Source organism: Oncorhynchus mykiss, chromosome 2 (assembly GCF_057628025.1).
Source record: "Oncorhynchus mykiss isolate SJ-2025 chromosome 2, ASM5762802v1, whole genome shotgun sequence".
Lineage (NCBI taxonomy): Eukaryota > Metazoa > Chordata > Actinopteri > Salmoniformes > Salmonidae > Oncorhynchus > Oncorhynchus mykiss.
Genome location: NC_143023.1, coordinates 6,256,704 through 6,273,416, shown reverse-complemented (window position 1 = coordinate 6,273,416; position 16,713 = coordinate 6,256,704). Strand labels below are relative to the sequence as shown.

The 16,713-nt window shown below is 44.7% G+C and overlaps 2 protein-coding genes across 16 annotated transcripts in view; one reads left to right on the top strand and one right to left on the bottom strand.

Moving 5' to 3' along the window:
- The window catches only part of LOC110520810 (TBC1 domain family member 31), a 30,485-nt gene extending 18,308 nt beyond the window's left edge, over positions 1-12,177 (bottom strand). For 6 of the 15 annotated variants that reach the window (XR_016483647.1, XR_016483646.1, XM_090186281.1 and 3 more), the window contains exons 1-12: positions 11,984-12,161; positions 11,630-11,771; positions 9,258-9,404; positions 9,050-9,165; positions 8,658-8,836; positions 8,333-8,484; positions 8,009-8,168; positions 7,561-7,761; positions 7,238-7,399; positions 6,707-6,786; positions 1,972-2,118; positions 1,566-1,699 (exon numbers count right to left, since the gene is read on the bottom strand). Coding sequence is in view for 10 of the 15 variants with exons in the window: in XM_090186281.1 (XP_090042407.1) it covers positions 1,566-1,699; positions 1,972-2,118; positions 6,707-6,786; positions 7,238-7,399; positions 7,561-7,761; positions 8,009-8,168; positions 8,333-8,484; positions 8,658-8,836; positions 9,050-9,165; positions 9,258-9,404; positions 11,630-11,742 (1,591 nt within the window). In the remaining 5 variants the exon portion in view is untranslated. Of the gene's footprint in view, positions 1-1,565; positions 1,700-1,971; positions 2,119-6,706; positions 6,787-7,237; positions 7,400-7,560; positions 7,762-8,008; positions 8,169-8,332; positions 8,485-8,657; positions 8,837-9,049; positions 9,166-9,257; positions 9,405-9,629; positions 10,507-11,629; positions 11,772-11,983 lie in introns of those variants that run through there. The other 9 variants (XR_016483649.1, XR_016483648.1, XR_016483650.1 and 6 more) reach the window with 4 other exon arrangements.
- A 91-nt stretch (positions 12,178-12,268) lies between these two features.
- The window catches only part of LOC110520878 (derlin-1), a 34,108-nt gene continuing 29,663 nt past the window's right edge, over positions 12,269-16,713 (top strand). Inside the window, exons 1-2 of the mRNA XM_090186236.1 lie at positions 12,269-12,864; positions 14,636-14,747. Coding sequence (XP_090042362.1) covers positions 12,712-12,864; positions 14,636-14,747 — 265 coding nt within the window. The 5' untranslated portion in view covers positions 12,269-12,711. The remainder of the gene's footprint in view (positions 12,865-14,635; positions 14,748-16,713) is intronic.

Sequence of the window (16,713 nt, the reverse complement as noted above, 5' to 3'; positions counted from 1 at the left end):
TATTGTGTGTACAGTGTGTATTGTGTGTACAGTGTGTATTGTGTATACAGTGTGTATTGTGTATACAGTGTGTATTGTGTATACTGTGTGTACAGTGTATACTGTGTGTACAGTGTGTACAGTGTGTACAGTGTGTATTGTGTGTACAGTGTATATTGTGTGTACAGTGTGTATTGTGTGTACAGTGTGTATTGTGTGTACAGTGTGTATTGTGTATACTGTGTGTACAGTGTGTATTGTGTGTACAGTGTATATTGTGTGTACAGTGTATATTGTGTGTACAGTGTGTATTGTGTGTACAGTGTATATTGTGTGTACAGTGTATATTGTGTGTACAGTGTATATTGTGTGTACAGTGTGTATTGTGTGTACAGTGTGTATTGTGTGTACAGTGTGTATTGTGTATACAGTGTGTATTGTGTATACAGTGTGTATTGTGTGTACAGTGTGTATTGTGTATACAGTGTGTATTGTGTATACAGTGTGTATTGTGTATACAGTGTGTATTGTGTATACTGTGTGTACAGTGTATACTGTGTATACAGTGTATACTGTGTATACAGTGTGTATTGTGTATACAGTGTGTATTGTGTGTACAGTGTGTATTGTGTATACTGTGTATACAGTGTATACTGTGTGTACAGTGTGTATTGTGTGTACGGTGTGTATTGTGTATACTGTGTGTATTGTGTGTACAGTGTGTATTGTGTATACAGTGTGTACAGTGTGTATTGTGTATACAGTGTGTATTGTGTGTACAGTGTGTATTGTGTATACAGTGTGTATTGTGTATACTGTGTATACAGTGTATACTGTGTGTACAGTGTGTATTGTGTGTACTGTGTGTACAGTGTGTATTGTGTGTACAGTGTGTATTGTGTGTACAGTGTATATTGTGTGTACAGTGTATATTGTGTGTACAGTGTGTATTGTGTATACAGTGTGTATTGTGTATACTGTGTATACAGTGTATACTGTGTGTACAGTGTGTATTGTGTGTACAGTGTATATTGTGTGTACAGTGTGTATTGTGTGTACAGTGTGTATTGTGTATACTGTGTGTACAGTGTATACTGTGTGTATTGTGTGTACAGTGTGTATTGTGTATACAGTGTGTATTGTGTGTACAGTGTGTATTGTGTGTACAGTGTGTATTGTGTATACAGTGTGTATTGTGTATACTGTGTGTACAGTGTATACTGTGTATACAGTGTGTATTGTGTATACAGTGTGTATTGTGTATACAGTGTGTATTGTGTATACAGTGTGTATTGTGTATACAGTGTGTATTGTGTATACAGTGTGTATTGTGTGTACAGTGTGTATTGTGTGTACAGTGTGTATTGTGTATACAGTGTGTATTGTGTATACTGTGTGTACAGTGTATACTGTGTATACAGTGTGTATTGTGTATACAGTGTGTATTGTGTGTACAGTGTGTATTGTGTATACAGTGTGTATTGTGTATACTGTGTGTACAGTGTATACTGTGTATACAGTGTGTATTGTGTATACAGTGTGTATTGTGTGTACAGTGTATACTGTGTATACGGTGTGTACAGTACCTATAGTGGTGGCGACCACTTCAAAACAGAGCAGTGGGTTATTCTGGAAGAGCTTGACGAAGGGAAACGCCATCAGAGGGAGGTAGTCTGTCTCTCCAAAGATGGCCGCCCAGTGGGCTAGTGCAGACAACACTCTGTAGGCAGACAAGAGACGGAAATGACAGCACTGTCAGATACACCCATCACGATTCAGGGAAATGACAGCACTGTCAGATATACCCATCATGACTCATGGAAATGACAGCACTGTCAGATACACCCATCACAATAATTAATCATCAAGGACGTTTTGATAAAAATTGAAGAACCATTAGCTCCTACTATGAATAATTCCATATGATCTGAAGGTGCCCAGGCCAACATGACAGCAGGCCCATAGTGCCAGCCAGGTAAGTGGTAAGTATACCGTTGAAGTCCACGCTGCAGTTTCTGGCTCTTGATGGGGTATCGCTCCTGGATGCTGAGGTAGGCAGAGTGCAGGCCTTTATCGGTCAGACTGCTGAAAGCTGCGTGGTTCTCTGGCAGACGCAGGAGGGACCTCCACACAAACATCCTGACAAATAAAACGCATGATCATCATAATGGAACCCGTTTACTGTCGTGTCTAAAGGAGCACCGTTTACTGTAGTGTTTAAAGGAGCACCGTTTACTGTGGTGTCTAAAGGAGCACCGTTTACTGTGGTGTCTAAAGGAGCACCGTTTACTGTGGTGTCTAAAGGAGCACCATTTACTGTAGTGTTTAAAGGAGCACCGTTTACTGTGGTGTCTAAAGGAGCACCGTTTACTGTGGTGTCGAAAGGAGCACCGTTTACTGTAGTGTCTAACGGAGCACCGTTTACTGTGGTGTCGAAAGGAGCACCGTTTACTGTAGTGTCTAAAGGAGCACCGTTTACTGTGGTGTCTAAAGGAGCACCGTTTACTGTAGTATTTAAAGGAGCACCGTTTACTGTAGTGTTTAAAGGAGCACCGTTTACTGTGGTGTCTAAGGGAGCACCGTTTACTGTGGTGTCTAAAGGAGCACCGTTTACTGTGGTGTCTAAAGGAGCACCGTTTACTGTGGTGTCTAAAGGAGCACCGTTTACTGTGGTGTCTAAAGGAGCACCGTTTGCTGTGGTGTCTAAAGGAGCACCGTTTACTGTGGTGTCTAAAGGAGCACCGTTTACTGTAGTGTCTAAAGGAGCACCGTTTACTGTCGTGTCTAACGGAGCACCGTTTACTCTAGTGTCTAACGGAGCACCGTTTACTCTAGTGTCTAAAGGAGCACCGTTTACTCTAGTGTCTAAAGGAGCACAGTTTACTCTAGTGTCTAAAGGAGCACCGTTTACTCTAGTGTCTAACGGAGCACCGTTTACTGTGGTGTCTAAAGGAGCACCGTTTACTGTAGTGTCTAAAGGAGCACCATTTACCGTAGTGTATAAAGGAGCACCGTTTACTGTAGTGCCTAAAGGAGCACCGTTTACTGTAGTGCCTAAAGGAGCACCGTTTACTGTAGTGTCTAAAGGAGCACCGTTTACTGTAGTGTCTAAAGGAGCACCGTTTACTGTGGTGTCTAAAGGAGCACCGTTTACTGTGGTGTCTAAAGGAGCACCGTTTACTGTGGTGTCTAAAGGAGCACCATTTACTGTGGTGTCTAAAGGAGCACTGTTTACTGTGGTGTCTAAAGGAGCACCGTTTACTGTGGTGTCTAAAGGAGCACCGTTTACTGTGGTGTCTAAAGGAGCACCGTTTACTGTGGTGTCTAAAGGAGCACCGTTTACTGTGGTGTCTAAGGGAGCACCGTTTACTGTGGTGTCTAAAGGAGCACCGTTTACTGTGGTGTCTAAAGGAGCACCGTTTACTGTGGTGTCTAAAGGAGCACCGTTTACTGTCGTGGCTAAAGGAGCACCGTTTACTGTCGTGTCTAAAGGAGCACCGTTTACTGCCGTGTCTAAAGGAGCACCGTTTACTGTAGTGTCTAAAGGATCACCGTTTACTGTCGTGTCTAAAGGAGCACCGTTTACTCTAGTGTCTAACGGAGCACCGTTTACTGTGGTGTCTGAAGGAGCACCGTTTACTGTAGTGTCTAAAGGAGCACCATTTACCGTAGTGTATAAAGGAGCACCGTTTACTGTAGTGTCTAAAGGAGCACCGTTTACTGTAGTGCCTAAAGGAGCACCGTTTACTGTAGTGTATAACGGAGCACCGTTTACTGTAGTGTATAACGGAGCACCGTTTACTGTAGTGTCTAACGGAGCACCGTTTACTGTGGTGTCTAAAGGAGCACCGTTTACTGTAGTGTCTAAAGGAGCACCATTTACTGTAGTGTATAAAGGAGCACCGTTTACTCTAGTGTCTAACGGAGCACCGTTTACTCTAGTGTCTAAAGGAGCACCGTTTACTGTAGTGTATAACGGAGCACCGTTTACTGTGGTGTCTAAAGGAGCACCGTTTACTGTAGTGTCTAAAGGAGCACCATTTACCGTAGTGTATAAAGGAGCACCGTTTACTCTAGTGTCTAACGGAGCACCGTTTACTCTAGTGTCTAAAGGAGCACCGTTTACTCTAGTGTCTAAAGGAGCACCGTTTACTCTAGTGTCTAAAGGAGCACCGTTTACTCTAGTGTCTAAAGGAGCACCGTTTACTCTAGTGTCTAAAGGAGCACCGTTTACTCTAGTGTCTAACGGAGCACCGTTTACTGTGGTGTCTAAAGGAGCACCGTTTACTGTAGTGTCTAAAGGAGCACCATTTACCGTAGTGTATAAAGGAGCACCGTTTACTGTAGTGCCTAAAGGAGCACCGTTTACTGTAGTGCCTAAAGGAGCACCGTTTACTGTAGTGCCTAAAGGAGCACCGTTTACTGTGGTGTCTAAAGGAGCACCATTTACTGTGGTGTCTAAAGGAGCACTGTTTACTGTGGTGTCTAAAGGAGCACCGTTTACTGTGGTGTCTAAAGGAGCACCGTTTACTGTGGTGTCTAAAGGAGCACCGTTTACTGTGGTGTCTAAAGGAGCACCGTTTACTGTCGTGTCTAAGGTAGCACCGTTTACTGTGGTGTCTAAAGGAGCACTGTTTACTGTGGTGTCTAAAGGAGCACCGTTTACTGTGGTGTCTAAAGGAGCACCGTTTACTGTGGTGTCTAAGGGAGCACCGTTTACTGTGGTGTCTAAAGGAGCACCGTTTACTGTGGTGTCTAAAGGAGCACCGTTTACTGTAGTGTCTAAAGGAGCACCGTTTACTGTCGTGTCTAAAGGAGCACCGTTTACTGTCGTGTCTAAAGGAGCACCGTTTACTGCCGTGTCTAAAGGAGCACCGTTTACTGTAGTGTCTAAAGGATCACCGTTTACTGTCGTGTCTAAAGGAGCACCGTTTACTCTAGTGTCTAACGGAGCACCGTTTACTGTGGTGTCTGAAGGAGCACCGTTTACTGTAGTGTCTAAAGGAGCACCATTTACCGTAGTGTATAAAGGAGCACCGTTTACTGTAGTGTCTAAAGGAGCACCGTTTACTGTAGTGTCTAAAGGAGCACCGTTTACTGTAGTGTATAACGGAGCACCGTTTACTGTAGTGTATAACGGAGCACCGTTTACTGTAGTGTCTAACGGAGCACCGTTTACTGTGGTGTCTAAAGGAGCACCGTTTACTGTAGTGTCTAAAGGAGCACCATTTACTGTAGTGTATAAAGGAGCACCGTTTACTCTAGTGTCTAACGGAGCACCGTTTACTCTAGTGTCTAAAGGAGCACCGTTTACTGTAGTGTATAACGGAGCACCGTTTACTGTAGTGTCTAACGGAGCACCGTTTACTGTGGTGTCTAAAGGAGCACCGTTTACTGTAGTGTCTAAAGGAGCACCATTTACCGTAGTGTATAAAGGAGCACCGTTTACTCTAGTGTCTAACGGAGCACCGTTTACTCTAGTGTCTAAAGGAGCACCGTTTACTCTAGTGTCTAAAGGAGCACCGTTTACTCTAGTGTCTAAAGGAGCACCGTTTACTCTAGTGTCTAAAGGAGCACCGTTTACTCTAGTGTCTAAAGGAGCACCGTTTACTCTAGTGTCTAACGGAGCACCGTTTACTGTAGTGTCTAAAGGAGCACCATTTACCGTAGTGTATAAAGGAGCACCGTTTACTGTAGTGCCTAAAGGAGCACCGTTTACTGTAGTGCCTAAAGGAGCACCGTTTACTGTAGTGTCTAAAGGAGCACCGTTTACTGTAGTGTCTAAAGGAGCACCGTTTACTGTGGTGTCTAAAGGAGCACCGTTTACTGTGGTGTCTAAAGGAGCACCGTTTACTGTGGTGTCTAAAGGAGCACCATTTACTGTGGTGTCTAAAGGAGCACTGTTTACTGTGGTGTCTAAAGGAGCACCGTTTACTGTGGTGTCTAAAGGAGCACCGTTTACTGTGGTGTCTAAAGGAGCACCGTTTACTGTGGTGTCTAAGGGACCCCCTTTTACTGTGGTGTCTAAAGGAGCACTGTTTACTGTGGTGTCTAAAGGAGCACCGTTTACTGTAGTGTCTAAAGGAGCACCGTTTACTGTCGTGTCTAAAGGAGCACCGTTTACTGTCGTGTCTAAAGGAGCACCGTTTACTGTAGTGTCTAAAGGAGCACCGTTTACTGTCGTGTCTAAAGGAGCACCGTTTACTCTAGTGTCTAACGGAGCACCGTTTACTGTGGTGTCTAAAGGAGCACTGTTTACTGTAGTGTCTAAAGGAGCACCATTTACCGTAGTGTATAAAGGAGCACCATTTACTGTAGTGTCTAAAGGAGCACCATTTACTGTAGTGCCTAAAGGAGCACCGTTTACTGTAGTGTCTAACGGAGCACCATTTACTGTGGTGTCTAAAGGAGCACCGTTTACTCTAGTGTCTAAAGGAGCACCGTTTACTCTAGTGTCTAAAGGAGCACCGTTTACTCTAGTGTCTAACGGAGCACCGTTTACTGTGGTGTCTAAAGGAGCACCGTTTACTGTAGTGTCTAAAGGAGCACCGTTTACTGTAGTGTCTAACGGAGCACCGTTTACTCTAGTGTCTAAAGGAGCACCGTTTACTCTAGTGTCTAAAGGAGCACCGTTTACTCTAGTGTCTAAGGAGCACATTTGTATGTTGCTGCCCCTCGTTAAAACTGTGACACCTTGGCACCTGATTCCTGATTTGTAGTTAGTTACCTGTATTTAGCTGGATATTCTCCAAATGCCTTCAGTAACGTCACAAGTCTCTTCTTGTTTAGACCGTCAGGCAGTTCATTCTGAAAAAGAAAAGCCACAAATCAGTTGAATGCCTCACTTGATTCAAAAGAACATCATTCAAAATGTGGGATGAGGAAAACCAATGGTAAAATCATCAGACAGCTTGGCTCCAGACCAGAGAAGTAAATAAGGTCATGCTATTATACGGTCACTATGAGATTATACCACAAGTATCTCTATGCTTCTGTCTGCCATGTGTTTCTGCATGCTCTACAGGTGTAGGCTCTTAATTTGAGGCAGTTTTCTACAGAGGGAAAATAATCCTGGAGCAACAGGAAATGTGAATTATAATATTGATTATAATTAATGGACATTTTTTTGTAGGGGTCAAAATCAGAAATTTTCAAGGGGAAATTACAAACTTCAGAAGCTTTTTAAAACCTTGAATACAAGTTTTCATTTCCTGTTGTGCAACAAAAGAGTGATCCAATGAATATCCTACATCTGTACCTCTTTATCCTCTGTCATGGGGACAGCTGGAGGCCTCAGGACTTTGGTCTTGACCCGTCGACCAGAGTTTTTGGCCGGCCGCTGGACCCCTTCTGACTTCACCTTCATTGTCAGAGCGGAACACTCTCCACCAGACACCACTTTGACCAGGGACGGAGGAGGCTAGGAGAGGATGACGAGTGGCTCAGGGGAAGGCAGAAACATGACTGATGTGTGCTAATGTAAAAACTACACAGATGAAACGAAGCTGCCTGGGTCATTTAGTCAAATTCAAGGACACGTGTCAGATGAACGGCCTTTCTAATCACTCTGATGATTGCTACCTTGTTGTAGTCCTGGGTCAGACACTGAACACTGTAGATGTTTAGGCTGCCGTTGTCCATTATCGTGACAATATGGCGTCCGTTGGGACTGACGGTGGCTGAGGTGATGGCGTCATCATGGGATCCGATGTTGAAGAGCAGCTTGCAGGTCTGGATGTTGATGAAACGCATCACACCATCCTGACTCAGCACCCCAAGAGTCTGAAGAACAAAAACTAAATGTTTTCTCATTTTCCAGCCACCGAGACAAATAAAACATGTTCTCCAAAATACCTCAGTATCAGATAGCATTGGCTGTACATTGGCTGTACATTGGCTGTACATTGGCTGTGCATTGGCTGTGCATTGGCTGCTTTTTTTTGGCAAGGGTTCACTTGAAAAAGAGATGTAAAACTCAACGTGACTTCCTTGGTTAAAGGATGAATGAATAGAATGAATGAATACATACCTGGCTGGCCCCACCATCGAAGCTGTCTGGTAGGAACTCCAGCTGTCTGACAGTGCGGACCTTGGGAGGCATCTGGACCACTCTAAGCAGCTGCCTGGTGTCCAGACACCACAGATGCAGAAGGTTGGATCTGCCCCCTGCAGCCAGAATCTTCCCATCACTGTCAAGAGAACACAGATGGTTTTAGGAGGACATCACTGGTACTGAACAGCTGCTTTGTTGTTCAGGGCTTATCTGTAATAGTCATAGCCCCACAGACAGACACACTTTTGTATATTAGACTTCCACTTCCACTCAACCGTTAAAAAACACACACACACACACCGTGTGACAGCAAATGCCTTGTAGTGTATCCTGGGTCCCTCATCAGGAACAGGCAGCTGGTATTTGCAGAACAACGTGTCACTCTCCCAGGCAAAGATGGAGTCATCGTTGAAACAGCTGAGGATGGTGTTCCCCAGAGGAAGAAAGAACACCTAGAAAAAAATAACACACACAGTTCAAATGAATTGTCACAAATTCAGATAACTTGTTTAGAGTTCTACAAAATGTAAAATATAAAAAGGCACTGTGTGAATTTTGCCATTATGTATTCATTGTACTGTCAAATCTGAAAAATGAAATGATTCAGTTCTGTAAATGATCTAACCCTCTGTATGCCGACAGATTGGCGGACATTGAGTTTCCTCTTCCTCTGGAAGGTGTCCAGGTCCCAGAGCTGAGCCGTGTCAGCTGATGTACTGATGGCGTAGCGGCCAGAGCCATGGACCGACATGGAGGATACCGCCCCCTCGTGACCCCGCATCCAGCTCACCAGCTGCTTCGTATCTGACGGAATCAAACAATCAATCAGATTTTGGTTCCAATTGGCAAACACACAGCAAAAACTCCATTATCTGATGGAATCATTGGTCTTTCAACATACTGGAAGTTTGGGTATACAGGCCAATACACCACAGAAGATGACTTTACCCTCCTCAATCAGCTAATCAGTTCCTAACCTTTTGGAAAACAATTAAGCAGCAATGTAAGGAGTCATACCTTTGTCAAAGCACTTGATGGAGTAGTCTGCAAGAGCAACCAAGAATTCCGTTGTTCTGCGCAAGTTGAAGGCCAAGGCAGTGCATGCTTGACCGGTTTTCTGAACAAGTCTAAACCTGGAGAGAGACAGAACAGTTATGAGCACGGCCTGCACCAGTAAGAGTATTGCAATGCCATATTGTGGTGTTGACAGTGTGACATACTGCACCTGTTTCTGGTGATGTCTAAGACATAAATATTCCCATGGTGATCTCCAGCCAGGAAAGAGTCCCCTGTAGTGTCGAAGGTGACATGAAGGAAGCGGACTGTTTTGGACTGGTAGGCAGCTGCACTGCGAATCACTGTGACCATGACACTGTTAAAGCAAAAACTGTTATTATGGTCTACATACAAGATGCACGTCTAGCTGTCAGACAAGAATGCAAAGCACAGCTTCTATTCAAGATATGCAGAAACAGACAATAACGTTCCCCTCTCGTTTACGATCAACAACACTCAACAGCCAGGCTTCACTAATCACAAGGTGATGGAGACTCAACAAGTGAGTTATGAGCTAACGTTATCCTTTGAAACGACCTACCCAGTATTACTTGGTGTTGGTTTTCGATGCCATACTTTTCCCTCCTCCTTGTTTCCAATGTCGGTCGTTTGCATTTTTTTTTTTGATGAGCAGAATTGGGGATATGATACGTTTGGATCTAGCTAGCTAGCGAGTTAGCAGTGGTAACTAATTCACTGTTGATTAGCTAGCCTGAATACCAGCCTATCCTCTGGCGGTCTGTACAGCGCGAAATTTGAAATAACACGTTATTGTTGGTCTCCAATCGCAAGAAGAGCATTCACACGCATATTATCGAGCAATCAATATCGCGCAAAATGATTTATTGAGAACAAAACTCAAATGAAAGCCATAATTATAAATCTGTCTTCAGTTAGAAAGTTGTCAGGGGTTATCTTGTCGCTTCTTGAATGACGTCACGAATGGGATGTAAACAGTAGCAGGAATTGTGGTTACTGGAGTTCTCTATGATCAAATAGGTTAAATTGGAGGATTGGAGGTTTGAAACCCTCTGTGTAGATGTACCACAGTTACAAACGAATAAATGTGATTGTTCTATAGTCATTACTGCTAATTATAAGGGGGTGCATAACATAGCCATAGACCATGGAGGTGGACAAGGACCAATGCCGTGCCAAGTTTTGGTTTAGAAAAAAGTATGATAGGTGGACACTTTCTCAAGGTGATCACAATACAATACAATATCAAATGTATCTAGCTAGCTACAGTATTTGACACCTGTCTTATTTTCCTGCACTCTTAGCAACGCGGTTCTAATTATATACACTAGCGTTGCTTTCAATTGTATTTGGACAAAATATCTTAAAGGATCATATTATTAAACAGACTTTCCAAACGTGGGTCTGTTGTAGACCCACTTCCTCTCTGCTGATCTCGTGTCAAAATAAAGGTCCTGCACTTGCACCATATGTGGAGAAAAAAATGAATAACTTGTGGGGGACTTTTATTTTGACATTAAGTAAGCAGAGAGGAAGTGGGTCTACAACATACCCACGTTTGGTAAGTGTGTTTAATAATAGGATCCTTTAGATATTTTGTCTCAAATTCCCCAGCCATAATGACCAACTGTCCTGCCCAACCCACAGTAGGTTTAAATGCAATTGTATTTAACTTCTGGCTTCCCACGGAAAGTTTTTGTGCAACCCAATACAACTGAAAGCAATTCTACTGTATGTAAATACTACACCCGCGTTGACAAAATCACCTACCTTAACCCCTACCTTAACTACACAAACAAAAATATAAATGCAACATGTAAAGTGTTGGGCCCAAGTTTCATGAGCTGAAATAAATGATCCACAAAATGTTCCATATGCACAAAAAGCTTATTTCTCTAAAATGTTGTGCATCAATTATTTTACATCCCTGTTAGTGAGCATTTATTCTTTGCCAAGATAATCCATCCACTTGACAGCTGTGGTGGAGACAATAAAAGGCCACTCTGAAATGTGCAGTTTTGTCACACAACACAATACCACAATTGGCATGCTGACTGCAGGAATGTCCATCAGAGCTGTTGCCCGAGAACTGAATGTTAATTTCTCTACCATAAGCCGCCTCCAACGTTTTAGAGAATTTGGCAGTACGTCCAACCGGCCACACAACCGCAGACCGCGTGTAAACACGCCAGCTCAAGACCTCTATATTCGTCTTCTTCACCTACGGGATCGTCTGAGACCAGCCACTCGGACAGCTGATGAAACTGTGGGTTTGCACAACCAAAGAATTTCTGCATAAACTGTCAGAAATCGTCTCAGGGAAGCTCATCTGTGTGATCATCGTCCTCACCAGGGTCTTATCCAGTGGAGGCTGCTGAGGGGAGAATGGCTCATAATAATGGCTGGAACGGAGCAAATAGAATGGGAACCATGTGTTTGATGTATTTGATACCATTCCACCTATTCCGCTCCAGCCATTACCACGAGCCCGTTCGCCACAATTAAGGTGCCACCAACTTCCTGTGGTCTTGACCTGACTGCAGTCAGTAGGCAAATGCTTACCTTCGATGGATGAATCCCGGTTTCAACTGTACTGGACAGATGGCAGAGAGCGTGTATGACGTCGTGTGGGCGAGCGGTTTGCCGATGTCAACGTTGTGAACAGAGTGCCCCATGGTGGGGTTATGGTACGGTCAGGCATTAGCTACGGACAACAAACACAATTGCATTTTATCAATGGCAATTTGAATGAACAGAGATGCCATAACGAGATCCTGAGGCCCATTATCGTGCCATTCATCCACCGCCATCACCTCATGTTTCAGCATGATAATGCACGGCCCCATGTCACAAGGATCTGTACACCATTCCTGGAAGATTAAAATGTCCCAGTTTTTCCATGGCCTGCATACTCACCAGACATGTCAACCATTGAGCATGTGTGGGATGCGCTGGATCGACGTGTACAACAGTGTGTTCCAGTTCACGCCAATATCCAGCAATTTCGCACAGTCATTGAAGAGGAGTGGGAAAACATTCCACAGGCCACAAGCAACAGCCTAGTCAACTCTATGCAAAGGAAATGTGTCACACTGCATGAGGCAAATGGTGGTGTCATCAGATACTGATCGGTTTTCTGATCCACGCCCCTACCTTTTTTTTAAAGGTATCTTTGACCAACAGACGCATATCTGTATTTCCAGTCATGTGAAATCCATAGATTAGGGCCTAATGAATTTATTTAAATTGACTGATTTCCGTATATGAACTGTAACTCGGTGCAATCTTAGAAATTGTTGCATGTTGTGTTTATATTTTTGTTCAGTGTAAATCATAAAAAATGTCAGCTTCAATGGGGTAACGTCAGAGTTGTGACGTCCGAAGGATCCCAGATAGCAAGGACTGCTGTGCAAATTTGACAGGAAGTGAGCAGTTCAAGAGCTAGTCGCGAGAAGATTGAGGTATAATAAGAAGCCACGTCATGAAAACTTGACTGAGGAACCAAACCTTCGTGAATAATTGTTGTCATCGAAAGGGAATTATAACACAAGGGGTATCGTCAGTCGCCACAGGACTTTGGGACTGTTCGTTTGCCTTTAGGCAATTCGTTGACTGTGTTCGTTTTGGCAAGATCGTATGGAAAGATGTCAGATATCGGGGACTGGTTCAAAACAATCCCGTTCATCACCCGGTACTGGTTTGCTGGGTCGATTGCGGTTCCCTTGATAGGTAAACTGGGACTAATCAGTCCCATGTACCTCGTCTTATGGCCAGAGAACTTCTTTCACAAATTTCAGGTAAGTTATGGGCAGTGGGGTTGTTTTTGTGTGCTACAATTTGCTGTGTTGCTATGATAGCCTAGCATCAAGGCTAACAGGCCTTGGATTGTACGAGGGGTGTGAATTCAGTCCAATCACAAAACGAACAGGTTGGACTTCCGGGATGCATGAAGACGCTAGTTCAGTGATAGGATAGCAGCATTTCCAATAGCAATTATGTACAAATTAACTACATGATTATTTAGAAAGGTTTGGTGAATATCTCACATATATTTGATATTCCTGGATTTGTTATAGGTTTGGTTGAGTGAGGTTTGACCAAAAATAATGTCAATGCAATTCCAACAGGTGGTGCTATCACATCCACCTTTGGACATCCTCATCATAACTGGCACCTCCCACATTACGTACAGTAGTCGTCATGACTCTCAAGCAAGGGTTTCATCATAGTCTTCTGACCGGTGGCGTCACAACGTGACACTCGACCCTTCTTTTGTTACTGGACCCCCATCTCTATGAAGTGGGTTCACACACACACAGAGTGGTGTAAAGTTTTCAAGTAAAAATGCTTGAAAGTACCACAATTATTATTATTACATTTTTTTAGGTATCTGAACTTTACTTCACTATTTATATTTTTTACAACTTTTAGTTTTACTTCACTACATTCCTAAAGAAAATAATGTACTTTTTACTCCATACATTTTCCCTGACACCCAAAAGTACTTGTTATATTTTCAAATGCTTAGCAGGACAGGAAAGTGGGCCAATTCACTCACTTATCAAGAGATCATCCCTACTGCCTCTGATCTGGCGGACTCACTAAACACGCATGTTTAGTTTGTAAGCGATGTCTGCGTGTTGTAGTGTGCCTTGGGCTATCCTTAAAAACATATAAAAAAATATTAAAAACATCTTGTTTTCTTTAATATAAGATATTTTAATTTATTAATACTTTTACTTTTGATACTTAATTATATTTAAAACCAAATACTTTTACTCAAGTATTTTTTGGGGTGACTTACTTGAGTCATTTTCTATTAAGGTATCTTTTTTATTTTTTACTCAAGTATGATAATTAGGTTATTTCCCACCACGAACACATACCGGGTGGACAGTATCGGTTCTCAGCCCTGACAGCTCAGCTGACTACTGGTTGTTATCTTGTGAAGGCAGAGTAGGTTTCCATTGGCGAGGCCACAGCTGGCACACCTGTGCTGGGCAGTCTGGGCTGTTGTTCCATTGGGGTTTTTGTGTAAACCAGTGCAGTGCCCCAACCCGGTCAGATGGCCCAGGGTGTATGTTTTAGGGTTCTCACGAACCCAGTATTGCAATACTTGGAAGTATCGTGGCCACAAAACATGAAGCAGACTTCATTTGTTGAGAAAAAAAAACATTCTAAAGTTTTAAACACACAGCCTTCTGTTGTCAACAGTCGCATTAGTCTTTTTCTCCCAACTAGGCTTATATCATAGACCGTTACATACAGGCAGGCTTTAAAGAACCATAGAGTTTAGTCTGCTTTGGGTTTTCCTGGTATCACAATATGTGTATGGTATCCTGAATACCCTCGTGTGTTTACATCAACCAGTGAATGTGACAGTTGAGTTCACATTTTGTCACTGTGATCTGGTGCCCCATTACATCACATGAGAATAAAGTGTTTAGCTGTGGAGGGCCTGCCAAGCTCCCCCCCCCCCACACACACACACACACACACTACCAGTTACTGCCCTGACCTACCTAAATGCTAACCGACTCTATGATATCTCTCTTTCTCTCTCTACAGGTATGGAGACCAATCACCTCCACCCTATACTTCCCTGTGGGCCCTGGAACAGGCTTCCTCTACCTAGTCAATCTTTATTTCCTCTACCAGTACTCTACCAGGCTGGAGACAGGTGGGTTCACATAGTACTCTACCAGGCTGGAGACAGGTGGGTTCACATAGTACTCTACCAGGCTGGAGACAGGTGGGTTCACACAGTACTCTACCGCGCTGGAGACAGGTGGGTTCACGCCAGGTCACAGAGGCTGGAGAAAGGTGGGTTCATGCCAGGTCACAGAAGGTGGGTTCACAACAGGTCACAGGCTAGCTAGGCTGACAGTCTGCCAGCTCTCATTTGCAGTTAGGTCTGAGGGTAAATAATACACGTTGAGCCTGTCCTGTGGAAGAGGCCCTGCCATCAGGCACCATAATACATGTTGAGCCTGTCCTGTGGAAGAGGCCCTGCCATCAGGCACCATAATACACGTTGAGCCTGTCCTGTGGAAGAGGCCTGTCCTGTGGAAGAGGCCTGTCCTGTGGAAGAGGCCTGTCCTGTGGAAGAGGCCTGTCCTGTGGAAGAGGCCTGTCCTGTGGAAGAGGCCTGTCCTGTGGAAGAGGCCTGTCCTGTGGAAGAGGCCTATCCTGTGGAAGAGGCCTGTCCTGTGGAAGAGGCCCCTCCATCAGGCACCAAACTAAGAGCAGCCCAATAGGCATCACTTTTTTTATATAGACAAGCATGTTGTATGTTTATGGGCTAGAGGGAGGTGAAAGGTAGGAGAGAGCAGGCTTAAAGAGCACTGGGCTGGATTGGAACCCATGCTGACAGCGGTACATGGTAGATGAGCTCCAGAGGAAGCAGTGGGCTGGACTGGAACCCATGCTGACAGCGGTACATGGTAGATGCGCTCCAGAGGAAGCAGTGGGCTGGACTGGAACCCATGCTGACAGCGGTACATGGTAGATGTGCTCCAGAGGAAGCAGTGGGCTGGACTGGAACCCATGCTGACAGCGGTACATGGTAGATGTGCTCCAGAGGAAGCAGTGGGCTGGACTGGAACCCATGCTGACAGCGGTACATGGTAGATGAGCTCCAGAGGAAGCAGTGGGCTGGACTGGAACCCATGCTGACAGCGGTACATGGTAGATGCGCTCCAGAGGAAGCAGTGGGCTGGACTGGAACCCATGCTGACAGCGGTACATGGTAGATGTGCTCCAGAGGAAGCAGTGGGCTGGACTGGAACCCATGCTGACAGCGGTACATGGTAGATGTGCTCCAGAGGAAGCAGTGGGCTGGACTGGAACCCATGCTGACAGCGGTACATGGTAGATGCGCTCCAGAGGAAGCAGTGGGCTGGACTGGAACCCATGCTGACAGCGGTACATGGTAGATGTGCTCCAGAGGAAGCAGTGGGCTGGACTGGAACCCATGCTGACAGCGGTACATGGTAGATGTGCTCCAGAGGAAGCAGTGGGCTGGACTGGAACCCATGCTGACAGCGGTACATGGTAGATGCGCTCCAGAGGAAGCAGTGGGCTGGACTGGAACCCATGCTGACAGCGGTACATGGTAGATGCGCTCCAGAGGAAGCAGTGGGCTGGACTGGAACCCATGCTGACAGCGGTACATGGTAGATGAGCTCCAGAGGAAGCAGTGGGCTGGACTGGAACCCATGCTGACAGCGGTACATGGTAGATGCGCTCCAGAGGAAGCAGTGGGCTGGACTGGAACCCATGCTGACAGCGGTACATGGTAGATGTGCTCCAGAGGAAGCAGTGGGCTGGACTGGAACCCATGCTGACAGCGGTACATGGTAGATGTGCTCCAGAGGAAGCAGTGGGCTGGACTGGAACCCATGCTGACAGCGGTACATGGTAGATGCGGTCCAGAGGAAGCGGGTTAGACAGCTAGACCATCCCAGGCCTCACCGATCACTTCTTATCGTTAGTCAGGCTCCATTATACATCTGATCTGTTACACAACACTACGACGGTAGGAGGTAGCAGACCATGTCGTTCACTACTCACAGAGATTTTTTTTATTTTTTAATCTTGTGATCATGGTGGGGTTAGGCAATTAGAATATGATTAAAGAATTGTGG